This window comes from Trichechus manatus, unplaced genomic scaffold, assembly GCF_000243295.1.
Source record: "Trichechus manatus latirostris isolate Lorelei unplaced genomic scaffold, TriManLat1.0 scaffold00082, whole genome shotgun sequence".
Taxonomy (NCBI): Eukaryota; Metazoa; Chordata; class Mammalia; order Sirenia; family Trichechidae; genus Trichechus; species Trichechus manatus.
This window is the reverse complement of record NW_004444018.1, coordinates 3,667,414-3,679,308: the sequence shown is the minus strand read 5'-3', so window position 1 is coordinate 3,679,308 and position 11,895 is coordinate 3,667,414. Positions and strand designations below refer to the sequence as shown.

At 46.4% G+C, this 11,895-nt stretch overlaps 1 protein-coding gene across 2 annotated transcripts in view; it reads left to right on the top strand.

Annotated features, from left to right (window-relative positions):
- Positions 1-1,245: 1,245 nt before the first annotated feature.
- FRMD3 (FERM domain containing 3) overlaps positions 1,246-11,895 on the top strand; it is a 347,514-nt gene continuing 336,864 nt past the window's right edge. The window contains exon 1 of one of the 2 annotated variants that reach the window (XM_004381294.2): positions 1,246-1,608. In XM_004381294.2, coding sequence (XP_004381351.1) covers positions 1,462-1,608 — 147 coding nt within the window. In that variant the 5' untranslated portion in view covers positions 1,246-1,461. The remainder of the gene's footprint in view (positions 1,609-11,895) is intronic. The other variant, XM_004381295.1, reaches the window with a different exon arrangement.

Sequence of the window (11,895 nt, the reverse complement as noted above, 5' to 3'; positions counted from 1 at the left end):
GTGCAGTCCCCACATAGCCTCAGTCAAGCCTACCAGATGTTCTAGCACATACATGGCCCACCAGAGTGTACCCTGGCTGGGCCACCCCTCCCCAGGCCCCCAGGAAAGGACATACCTCTGGGTGAGGGGGCTCTCTGCAGCTGAGGCAAACCTTAATAGAACTGACAGCTGGGGCAGCAAGTCCTTCCTTTAACAAATATACCTTCATAACCACCTGTTCAACCCAGAAAAGGGGCAGCAGGGTGAGAGGTCCTTCTTCTTCTCTTACTCCTGGACTTCCCAGCCTCCACAGCCAACCTTCGTCCGCCTGCTTCAACAACTGCCCCTTGGCTGCTCCTTGGGCTTACAGGCACACCACACAGAGCTTGAGCCACTAGGCGAGGACAGAGACGTTCCCCCCTCCCCACCCACCAACACCCTGGAGAAGGGCAAGGAATGCCAGGGTCCCCGGAACTCAGAGATTGGTCCAAATGGGTGGGCACACCTCCTTGGCTCTGGCAACTCCTCCATCCTGGGCAATGGCGCGCTGGACCAGGGCCTCTAAAGGGGCAGGGCCAGGAGAGGGGCCCTTTTGCTTAGGTTCCAGGGACTGCTACCAACGACCATACTGAGATGCTGGGAGACAGCACGGGAATTTGCCCTGAGGAAGGCTCTGAAATTCTTACAGAGGCTGCCTCTCAGTTAATATTAAATAAAACAAAGGCGAAAAACATCACCGAGTACCAGAGATGGTTACTATTTAGCCATATCCCTAGTGTAGCTGTGCTCGGGCCCCAGGTCATTCTCGGGGCTCGCCCTTGGCCCAACAAGCCTCTTCCGCGGCAGAATTCTTCCCCAGGTGTGAGTCTGAATCGCCCTCCGCTTCCGCCCTCGGTCAGGTCCCTGGGGCCGAGCAGAGAAGGGCGCTGTTGGGCGCGTGGGGGAGCCCGGGCAGGGGCAAACGCTACTGGAAGCCAGAGCGATCGCGACCGGTGGAGGAAGGAAGAGGCGAGGCCGGAGGGAGGCGGCGGGGCCCAGCCTGACGCAGCGGCGACAAAGGTGGCGAAGCAGGCCACCACCGCTGCCCCGGGGCCACCCGCGCTAGCAGTCCCCCCGCCGCCTTCTCCCACCGCTCCACGAGCGTGGGAGTGTGTGCGTCGCGCGCTCACTCGGGGTCAGAGGCTCGAGGCATCCTCTGCGAGCTAGCCGGGCCGGAGGGAGGCGCAGGAGCGCGCGCGAGGGGCGGAGGCGGGGACAGGAGCGGGCGAGGGGGGGGGGGGGGGGGAGGGAGGGACCCGCCCGCCGCGCCCGGCTTCTGGGCAAGTGTGGCCGCAGGCACCCGACGCCGCCCCTGTCCCGGGGCTGAGCCGCGCCCGGTTGCCCCGGACGGTGCGTGCGCGAGTGTGCGCGAGTGTGTGTGTCTGCGCGGGCGAGCGCCGTGCCGGCCCATAGCCTTCTGCTTGGTCTCCCGGGCCGCGGTGCATGTTCGCCTCCTGCCACTGTGTGCCGAGAGGCAGGAGGACCATGAAAATGATCCACTTTCGGAGCTCCAGCATCAAATCGCTCAGCCAGGAGATGAAATGCACCATCCGGCTGCTGGACGACTCGGAGATCTCCTGCCACATACAGGTGCGGGCGACGCGGGGCGAGGGCGCGGGGCGCGCGGTGGGCAGGGCTGGGGGCCTCTGCGGGTGGGCGTGCGCCGGCAGGGGCAAGGAACCCACCCGTGGTCCCTGCTAGAAAGCTAGGTTTTGCTTCCTCCGCCCTCTGAGGCTAGGAGCCCTAGCGAGGGTTGGGGCACGGCCCCTGTAGGCGCCCGGCGCGCGATATTCGCGCCCCGGCCCCTTCCCCTGGCATGCACGCTGCGCGCACATCTAGTTGCGCCCAGGCTGGGGGCGCAGGGCAGCTGTCTCGGCGAAGGGGGTGGGGGTGGGGGTGTTCTGACTTCTCTGTCCCCTGCCCCTCCAGGAGATGGGGCACTTGCATGTCGCCCACTTCGCCTTTCCCCGTTCCTGCACGTGGAGCAGGCAGGTAGCAGCTCGAGTTCACTCATTTCTCTCTCCCGCGCCCCCGCTCCGGAGGTGCCCTCGGTCCCAAGGACCCGCTCCTCTTTCCTTGCCGCCCCCCTGCCTGTGGCCTTTACTTCTCCGCGTGGGGTGGCGGCGAAGTTTCCTGAGAGTGAGAGAGGCTGGACAGCCCTGGGCTTCAGCCCTGAGTGATGGGACGCGCGCTGCCCGGAACTGGAGCTACCTCGAAAGGAATCGTGTGAAGTCTGAGTATTTCAGAGAAAGGACGAAGGCTTGTGAGGCCAGCGGCAGGGAGGGAGCCCTGCAGGACTTGGGTCCCGGGAAAAAACACCCCTTGCAATCTTGGTGGACATTCGCTCTCGTCCAAGTTGGAGGAGAGGGCGAGTTGTTTTGGCAAAGGCAGCTTGGCGGGGCAGCTCCGTTCTTGTGTGTAAGTGCCCGGATTTGCGGGAGATCTGGAGTGAGCTGCAAGGACGTATCTGCGCCTGCGGTGCGTGTTGGCAGGTGTGCGCCCCCCCCCCCCATGACCCCAAACAGGCTCCACTATTAGAGTCTGCCTTTGAAATCTATTGAATTATTTGTCTCTGGGATTTCTTCTTCTTTATCTCTGAGATCTCCTCTTCTCCCTTACCCAAGTCCTGAGGCTCCAGAATTGAGATATTTTTTAAATACAGGGCACACTACCCGGTTCTGGTGGGAGTTGAATGGGGGCAGCGTCTCCCAGCGGCGGGAATCCGCCTCTGGGCTGTGTTAACCATGAATGAATGAGAGGTCTTTTCCTGAATTTCTTGCCCGTGGGAGTTTGTGACACGGGGACTGTCGCACTAATTTGTAAGCTGAGAGCTGGCCAAGTTTCAAGACAGGAATGCTGTGCCCCATGATCTCTCAGGAAGGTAGTCTCCCACTGAATTTTCTGGAGGATCTTGAATTTCATTCTGAGCTGAGCACTGCTGCTAAACTTAATAATAAATGGATTAGCAGGATAGGCAGTTTTTCTGCTGCCACAGGGGTTGCACAGAAACGTTTGGCATGTGCTGTCTTGTAATCCAGAGAAAGGTGTTTGTGCAATTTGCTTTAAATTTTAAATTGAATTGATAGGTTGGTTAACCCATACTAAACACGCAGATGATGGAGGAGTGAGCCTGTGAAGTTCTTTGTTACAGCCCTCTGCCTGTCCTGTCCTACTTGGAGTTGACACTATTGTTTATTTATTTATTTTTCATCCGTCTGGACTAAGTCTTCCTTAGAATAGATAAGTAGTTCCCAAAGGATGTGTATAATATTTGTAGTCTCGTATTCTGAGAAACAATAAATTGTAGCCTGTCTAATAACAGTTTGGAAACTTAGAGTTAGTACAGCCCAACTGATGTCTAAAGGAGTTAAAATGTTATGTTCCAGAGCGTTGATTCTGGCATTTCTTTAAAAAGTCAGACGTTTTGTTTCTTGGCACACCTCTTTCTGCCCCTTCTCCCCGCAAATGGTGGTTATCATTTAACCAATTAAAATGAATTAAATGATTTTATTTAGATAATTTTGCATCTCCTCCTTTCTAGTGTATTCCAAACCCAGGAATTGAAATTACATTTCTGGGGTATGAGGTCACAGAAAATTTCCATCTGTCTAGGGTCAAGTAAAAGGATTAAAAACAAAACAAAACACAAAACATTTGACATCATCAGTACATGTTCTGGCAGAATCTGTCTTCCTTTCTTGCTTTTTTCCTTCCTTCCATAGAATCACAAAGTTAAAGAAGCACAACGATTATCACACAGCGTCCCATACACACACACACCCTCCCTCCATAGCCCAGACCGCTTGCCTGTGTTAGGAGCTTTCACTCCTGGTGCTTGCCTGGCTCTGGAGGCTGTGTAGGAACAGCAGGGGCTCTCAAACATATGTTAGTTACCCCATCACTCCTGGGGGTCAGCAATGCTGCCTGTGGAGCTCAAAATAAGTGGCGAAACTCACGCAGTCACACATCCTTGGAATGCTTGCTAGGCTGCGTTTCCCGGCGAGTGAGCATCTCAGATTGAGAGAAAAATGAGCTGCTAAAACTCTGGCAACGTTCTGGAGGATGGCTGCAGGTGATGGATGCAGCGGATGATAGAAGATTTCAGGACTGTCATTTGGGACCCTGTGAATAGCTGTAGCTGCCATTTATTGAGCATCTCTTGTATGCCAGTCTTTTAAACCTGTTATATCTGATGTCTACCGCAGACTTTCGAGGTAGGTCTTCTTTCCATTCTACACAGAGGAAAAGTGAGGCAGAGAGAGTTTAAGTGACTTGCCCAAAGCTACATCTCTAAAAAGGGGTTGAGCAACTGGAATTCAAATCCAGGATTGTCTGGCTCCAAAGCCCTGTATGACCTTGATATATTATGCCATAGCCAAAACAGCTGAACTGTCAATGAAGTTACAGATACGGAAGGAGATAAATCGAGGGAATGGGCTTTGAGCCAATGACTGAAGGCCAGTTGGTATTCATGATCTGAACTGGCCAGAATGGCCAGTTGCAAAATCACGTGTCCAGAGTCTGGCAGGAAGGCTGGCATCCCAGAGCTGATTGGAATACCACAACCAGAAGGCCTTCAGGGCCGTTCCACCCTCAGAAAATGTGTTTGCCTTCAAGGAAACTATACTAGTAAATGCTGATTAGATTCTACACACCGTATTCCTATATTTCAGATTGTAGTGTCCCCAGATTCTGCCTGTGCATCAAAAGATGAAGTCTCAACTAAGCCAAAAGCTGAGGGGAAATTGGCTGGTTGTGCCTTGATTTACAGGGTGGGACGGTAAAGGGCCTGTGTTTTCCCACCCTTTAGTATGCCTTTTACAAGGTAGAGTGGAGTATTACTCTTGCCGCATTTTTTTTTTTTGCCTAGGATCTTTGCATCTGCCACCGTATCAATGAGAGGAAGTAGCTTTTGCAAAATAGCAGCTTTTAAATATTCCTTTTCCAAATGATATAGTTTTGGTGGTATTTTGGCAGGAAAACTTTCAAACAAACTAGTGGCCCACCTCTGCAGCCTGGTAGCCAGTTCCAGTGCGAGATGCAGAAAGCCTCGGGCTCTGCCTGTTTTCACGAGGTCTAAGATGCTGACTCAGCAGGCCCCATCCTATCATTTGTGAGAGTGTGTGTGTATGTATTTACTCATTTGATAGTGTGAGTGTGAGTCTCCCACATGTGTGCTGTTTAACATAGAGTATGACCTGGAGGACATGCTGCAGTGGGGGTGGAAGAGGAATTCCAAATAGACGGGATGTAAAGGAACAGTCTAGGACCTCATAAGGGAGTCCCTGGGTGGCACAAACTATTAAAATGCTTGACTACTAACCAAAAGGCTCACGGTTCAAATCCATCCAGAGGCATGATCTACTTCCAAAAGATCACAGTCACTGAAAACCCTACGGAGCACAGTTGTACTCTGAAACACATGGGATTACCATGAGTCGGGATCAACTCCACGGCAACTGGTTTTGTTTTTTTTTTAGCACCCTATATAGAGGCTGTAGGAAGGGGAGGAGTTGCTGATATTGGGCTTCCCCAACTGAGCCAACCCTCCAAGTCTGGATGTTGTAGAGGGACATGGCTTAACTCTAACCCACTTCCATTCAGTCTTGCTGATTCGAAGAGAATGGAGTCCTAGTCATCTTCCCCATTCTCCCTACTTTTTCAAATGCCTGCATGATGAACTTTTAATGAACTTGCCACTTATGATACTAACTTTCATTGAGTAAAATGTAGACTTTTTACGTTATTCATTCTTTAGCAAGGTCTGATAAACGTAACTGACATCATTGGAATTGGCTGGGAATTTGTATTTGTATTTGAATAAAAATCCTAGCATAGTGCTTACCACATAGTAGGCACTCAATATTTATAGATGTAGATTAAATAGTTTCTTTTCTAGACTGTTAAATTCATGAAGGCAGGAATATTATGGTGTTGTTCACCTCTGAATCCCTAATACCTAATGTAGTACCTGGCAAATAGTAGGTGTTCAATGAACGTTTGTTGAATGACTGAGTTTCTAACTGGCCTAATGTTTAATCTAGCTCATTACCTATCACCGTGAGGGTAGCATGACGACACTGGATTGGAAATCAGGAGATGTGGAGTTTATTATGGTACCAACTAGTTATATGACATTGAGTCATTTGACATCCCAGAGTCAATGTTTCTTCTCTTACAAAATAAGAGAGTTGGGTTAGATGGGTATCTCCAATTATTAGCCTATGGTTTAATTATTACCTAGATAAATTGCATTTGTATAAAACATTGCTGTTGACAGAGTGATTGCGTACATATTATCTCATTTGATTTTCCTAACTATCCTGTGTTATCTCCATTTTATTGATGCTCTTGTGTTATTGAGTATGATGTCATCTTTATAAATGAGGAAACTGAGGTTCAGAGAGATTAAGCAATTTGGGCAGTTGACAAGTAAGTAGAATAGAACCTAGGTCATTGAACTCAAAATCTAGAGCTCTTTCTTGTCTAGCACTGCCTCTTGAGACTTGAGTTATTTTTTTAAAATATAATTCCTTTCTAATTGAGAAAATACTTATTATCTAGGTATATCAATTATGATGCTTTTGGTTGCAAGTGAGAGAGTAGTACCCAGTTAAAGCGGCTAAAATAGTAAGGACATTTAATATCTTACCTAATGAGAAATGCAGAGATAGGGCAGCTTCCAAGTTGTTTAGCAGCTCTGCGGGGACCCAGGTGTTTTCCATCTTTCCGCTCTGCCATCTTGAGCACATTAGCTATGTCTCTGTCTTAGTTATCTAGTGCTGCTATAACAGAAATACCACAAGTGGATGGCTTTAACAGATAGAAATTTATTCTCTGACAGTCTAGGAGGCTAGAAGTCCAAATTCAGGGTGCCAGCTCCAGGGGAAGGCTCTCTCTCTCTGTTGGCTCTGGGGGAAGGTTTTGTCATCTATCTGCCCCTGGTCTAGGAGCTTCTCAGCGCAGGGACCCCAGATCCAAAGGAAGCACTCTGCTCCTGGCGCTGCTTTCATGGTGGTATGAGGTCCCCTTGTCTTTCTGCTCACTTGTCTCTTTTGTATCTCAAAAGGGTTTGACTCAAGATACAACCTAATCTTGTAGATTGAGTCCTGCCTCATTAACATAACTGCCTCTAGTTCTGCCTCATTAAGATCATAGAGGTAGGATTTACAACACATAAGAAAATCACATCATATAATAGAATGGTGGAAATCACACAGTACTGGGAATCATGGTCTAGCCAAGTTGACACACATCTTTGGGGGACACAATTCAGTCCATAACAGTCATCCTTCGTGATTGTAAGTAGTTCTGGATGTCACAATCCAGCACGACCATATCCACTATACAAGAGGTGTTATATCCTTTTGGATTTCTTTTTATCATGGAGGAGCACCTTTCCTACGGGCCCCCAGCAGTCTTTCCATAAGATCCCATTGACCAGGATTGGATTCCATGCACATGCCCCAGCTGCAAGAGTTTAGGAACTAGAGCATCTGGCGTTTAAAATGGGAGGTGGGCTTTGCCATCACGGAAGAAATGAGGATGTTGGGTGGGAGAATGGCTGTTGGCTGAGCAAGGTGTAGTGTCTTTCTGAAGAGATCAAATTGGGTTACAATTATTATTACAATAAAACTTTCAGGAGAGTTAAATAAGATGTTATCTAAGCCCTGGTTTATTTCAGACAATCTTTGTATGATCAAATTCCAGAACAAACAAAAGTATTGGACAGTCCTTTGTCATTTGCATTATTAAATATCAGTTTAGTCCTTACTGTGGGCTCTGGACAGCTAAAAGGCATCTCCCGATGGCTCAGTGTTAATCACTTGGCTGCTGACTGAAACGGTGGTGGTTCTAACCCACCAGCTGCTCCGCGGGAGAGAGATGTGGTAGTCTGCTTCTGTAAAGATTTACAGCCTTGGAAACCCTATGGGGCAGTTCTACCCTATCCTCTAGGGTCTGTTGGATTTGCAGTCAACTCAACGGCAACAGGTTTTGGTTGAGCAGGCACAGTTGGTATAGCTCTACACTTGTTCAAGTGACAGTATGGCAAAGTGTTTGAGAGCTTATATTCTGGAGCTCTCCTTGCTTGGGTTTGAATCCTGGCTGTGCCATTGACTAGCCAGGTGACTTTGGGTAAGTCACTTTACTTCTTTGGGCCTCAGTGTCTTCATCTGTAAAGTGGGGATAATAGTGGCACAGACCTCATGAGCTTGTTGTGAGGATTAAATGAGGAATGTGTATCAACTGTTTAGCCCATAGTAAGAGCTGAAAAAAATATTGGGTGTTATTTTAATATGATGTCAGAGGTAATCATAAATATTTTAATATCATATCAGAAGTTATCCTAAATAGTGGAAAGGTTTTCATTTAGAAACCAATGAACCCAAACTCCATCACTTTCTAATTGTGTGAGACCTTAAGCAAATCATGCAGCTTCTTGTTCTTCATCTGTAAAATGGGCATAGTAGTTCTTCAATTGCCAGCCTCCACTGGGTTGTTGAGGTGACATATGTAAAAATATTTTACCAATGTTAAAATATCACCCAAATATAGTGTACTATTTAATCAATTTAGTTGGGGGTGGGGGTGGGGGTGGGGGAGGTAGTTCCCATGCTTCCTGAACTTCTTATCTGTTTGAGGGGGAATTGGATGACCAAGTGCACACATTCAAATGTGCTAAATATCAGGCCCATGATTATTCTCCTGGTGAAATCCAAGCTAGTCCAGCTGACAGCCACGCCTTTCTGCTAGTCAGGATACTCCAACACTTTCCCTATCAAACTTATCTAGAATACCATTCAGAATCCATTGAAAAGTCCACAAAACGAAGAGAAGTAAGAGACTTTTGCTAACTATTCTGGCCCAGCTCTGACGTTTTTAGGCCTACATTACATGGGCCAGCTCTTTATATTAAGTATATCCTGGAAAAAAAAAAAAAGCAATGTTATTTCAGTGGTTTGCAAGATCTTATCGCTTGGTGTCCTCAAAGCAAAGGCAAAGTGTATGGACTAGAGAGAGAAATGTAATACTATTAGCTCCACATCATTTGGATGGTGGATCAGCTGGGATGCTTTTAACTGCATGTAACAAATCCTAATTCAAACTGGCTTTAATATTAAGGAAATATATTGGTTCATACAAGTCTAGAGTTAAGGACTTAATTTAGATACTGTTTCCCTGGGGTCCTCTTGCCCCTTTCTGCCTTTTATGATGGCTTCATCCTTAGGCTGGTAGTGAAACAGTTATAGCAATAAAAATCTCATTTTTTCATAGAGCAAATTTCAGAGGAAGAGAGAAGCCATTTCTAACCCAGCATTCCAAGCAAAACCACTGCAGTCATTCTGATTGGACTGCCCAGGTCACATGACCACCCCTGAATCTGTGACCAGGGGAATGGAATGTTTTATGTTTGAAAAAATGTAAAACAATGCTATTTTTCTTACTAAATTATGTTTTTGTTTTGGAAAACATAGTTGTTTTTCATAAAGATATGCTATTTACATTAACATGCAGTGAATTTATTATTGCTATCTTAAGAGTAACCAATAAACCAAACCCATTGCTGCTGAGTCAATTCTTACTCATAGCAACCCTATAACAAACCTATAGGACAGAGAAGAACTGCCCCATAGAGTTTCCAAGGAGCGGCTGGTGGATTTGAACTGCCTACCATTTGGTTAGCAGCTGGAGCTCGCTGGAGCCCTTAACCACCACGCACCAGGGTTCCAGTTAACCAACAGTTGAATATTTTTAAATTTCTCAGTAAATACTGACAGATATAATCCATATAAGCAAAAGCTTTATGGAGTCCTCAATAATTTTTAAGAATGTAAAGGAATTTTGAGATCAATAAGCTTTAAAACTGCTGCTTTAAGTAACTCAATTTACTGAACTTCCTGAAAACAAAAACAAAAACAAATCCTTAAAATAAAACAAAACAGAACTTTCATGCACCTTGGGCCTCCAGGATTGCAGGTAACAAGTACCAGAAATGATGTCAAATTAAAATAAAAAACACCTGATGTGTATATGGAAAATGTGTATATGTATTTTTGGACTTCTTAGTAAAACCATATATACCGTGTGTGTGTGTGTGTGTGTGTGTGTGTGTGTATCACAATGTTAAGAGTAGAAGGACAAGCCCAGGCTCTGTTTTAGTAAGCATTTCCCAAATGCACCTTGCTCTCTGGATAAATCTTGACTTTTTTCAACTGTAATAATTAGATAAAGCCATGTCTTATTTTGAGTCCTCTCTTTTGATTATGGAAAATACACGGCAACTATGCATTAAATGTTTAACACATAAACCGTCTGAATAAGGTATTAGTCCCTTGAATGCTTTAGTTGTTGCTTCTTTTCTGAGTAGGCATTTTTGGAAAACAAAAACATTACAGGAATGGAAATATTAGAATTGGTCCCACAGAGAATCTAATGTGAGATCCACACACATAAGGGACAGGCATTGGGTAGATAACACGGCCTCTGTCAGTTCCCACCTTCTGTGATGAAGGATTTCAACTTGCTCCTCGCAGAGTTAGCAGAGAGCCAGATTTGGAATCCAGAGATGGAAAAACACAGGACTGTGATCAGGAGCATTAAGGCAGATTTTGCAGCTGAGGTTTGGAACTTTATTCAGGCTAAAGAGATTCCGAGCTCAGCTCTGGGATGGGTGTGTAAGTGCTTCTCAGTCTCCAGTGTTTTTCTGACTCTTCTCTGCTCTTGTGTTAAAATGCAGATTCTGATTCAGGAGGTCTGGCGTGGGGCCTGACATTCAGCATTTCTAACAGTCTTCCAGGGGATGCTGATGCTGCTGATCTGTGGCCCACACTTGGAGTAGTAAGGTGTTAGTAGAGTTTATCTCATGATAATATTCTTAATTTCCTTGAGTGTGGGGACTGTTCCTTTTTGGCCCTTATTTCTGTTGACAGTGCCTCACCTGGAACATTTTCCTCAGTAGGTGTTTGTCATGGATTGAATTGTGTCCCCCTAAAATATGTGCCTAGGCCGTGATTCCCAGTATTGTATGGTTGTCTTCCATTTTGTGATCTGATGTAATTATCCTCCATTTTGGGGTGTTGTAAATCCTAACCTCTATACATTAATGAGGCAGGATTAGTGTGGGTAACCACCTTTACTCAAGTCACAACCCTTAGTCAAGTTACACCCTTGCTTGAGTAGTACCTTTTATCTTACAAGAGATAAAAGGAGAGGAAAGTGAGCAGAGAAGAGGGACCTCACCACCACCATGAAAGAAGAGTCAGGAGTGGAATGTATCCTTTGGACCTGGGGTCCCTACGCTGAGAACCTCTTAGACTCAGAGGAAGATTGATGCCAAGACACATGGAGATATCCAAGAAATTCCAGACCCACAGTTGTTGAAAGGAGACAAGAACCTTCCCCAGAGCCGACAGAGAGAGAAAGCCTTCCGCTATAGCTGGCACCCTGAATTCAGACTCCTAGCCTCCTAAACTGTGAGAGAATAAATTTCTGTTTGTCAAAGCCATCCACTTGTGCTATTTCTGTTATAGCAGCACTAGATAACTGAGACAGTGTTCAATAAATGTTTGAGTGAGTAAATGAATAAATAAATCCATCCAGGTTTGTCTATCACAGATATACTGAAGTGCCGATTAGACACTGATGCTGGGGATGGACTGATCCTTTTTGACTTTCTGCCCCAGGCAAATTAAGAGATTGCTTTTCAAACAGGATTTCCTATGATGGCGAATCAGATGAAGTGTTGAATGTCCCTGAGAGCACATGGAGTCCTGGGGTTAGCGAGGGCCTTCTCATCCCCCCGGGCTACACTTCTGATTCTTGCTTTCTGTATCCTGGACTCTTGGTGACATCACAGATGAACTTGAGCCACATCTC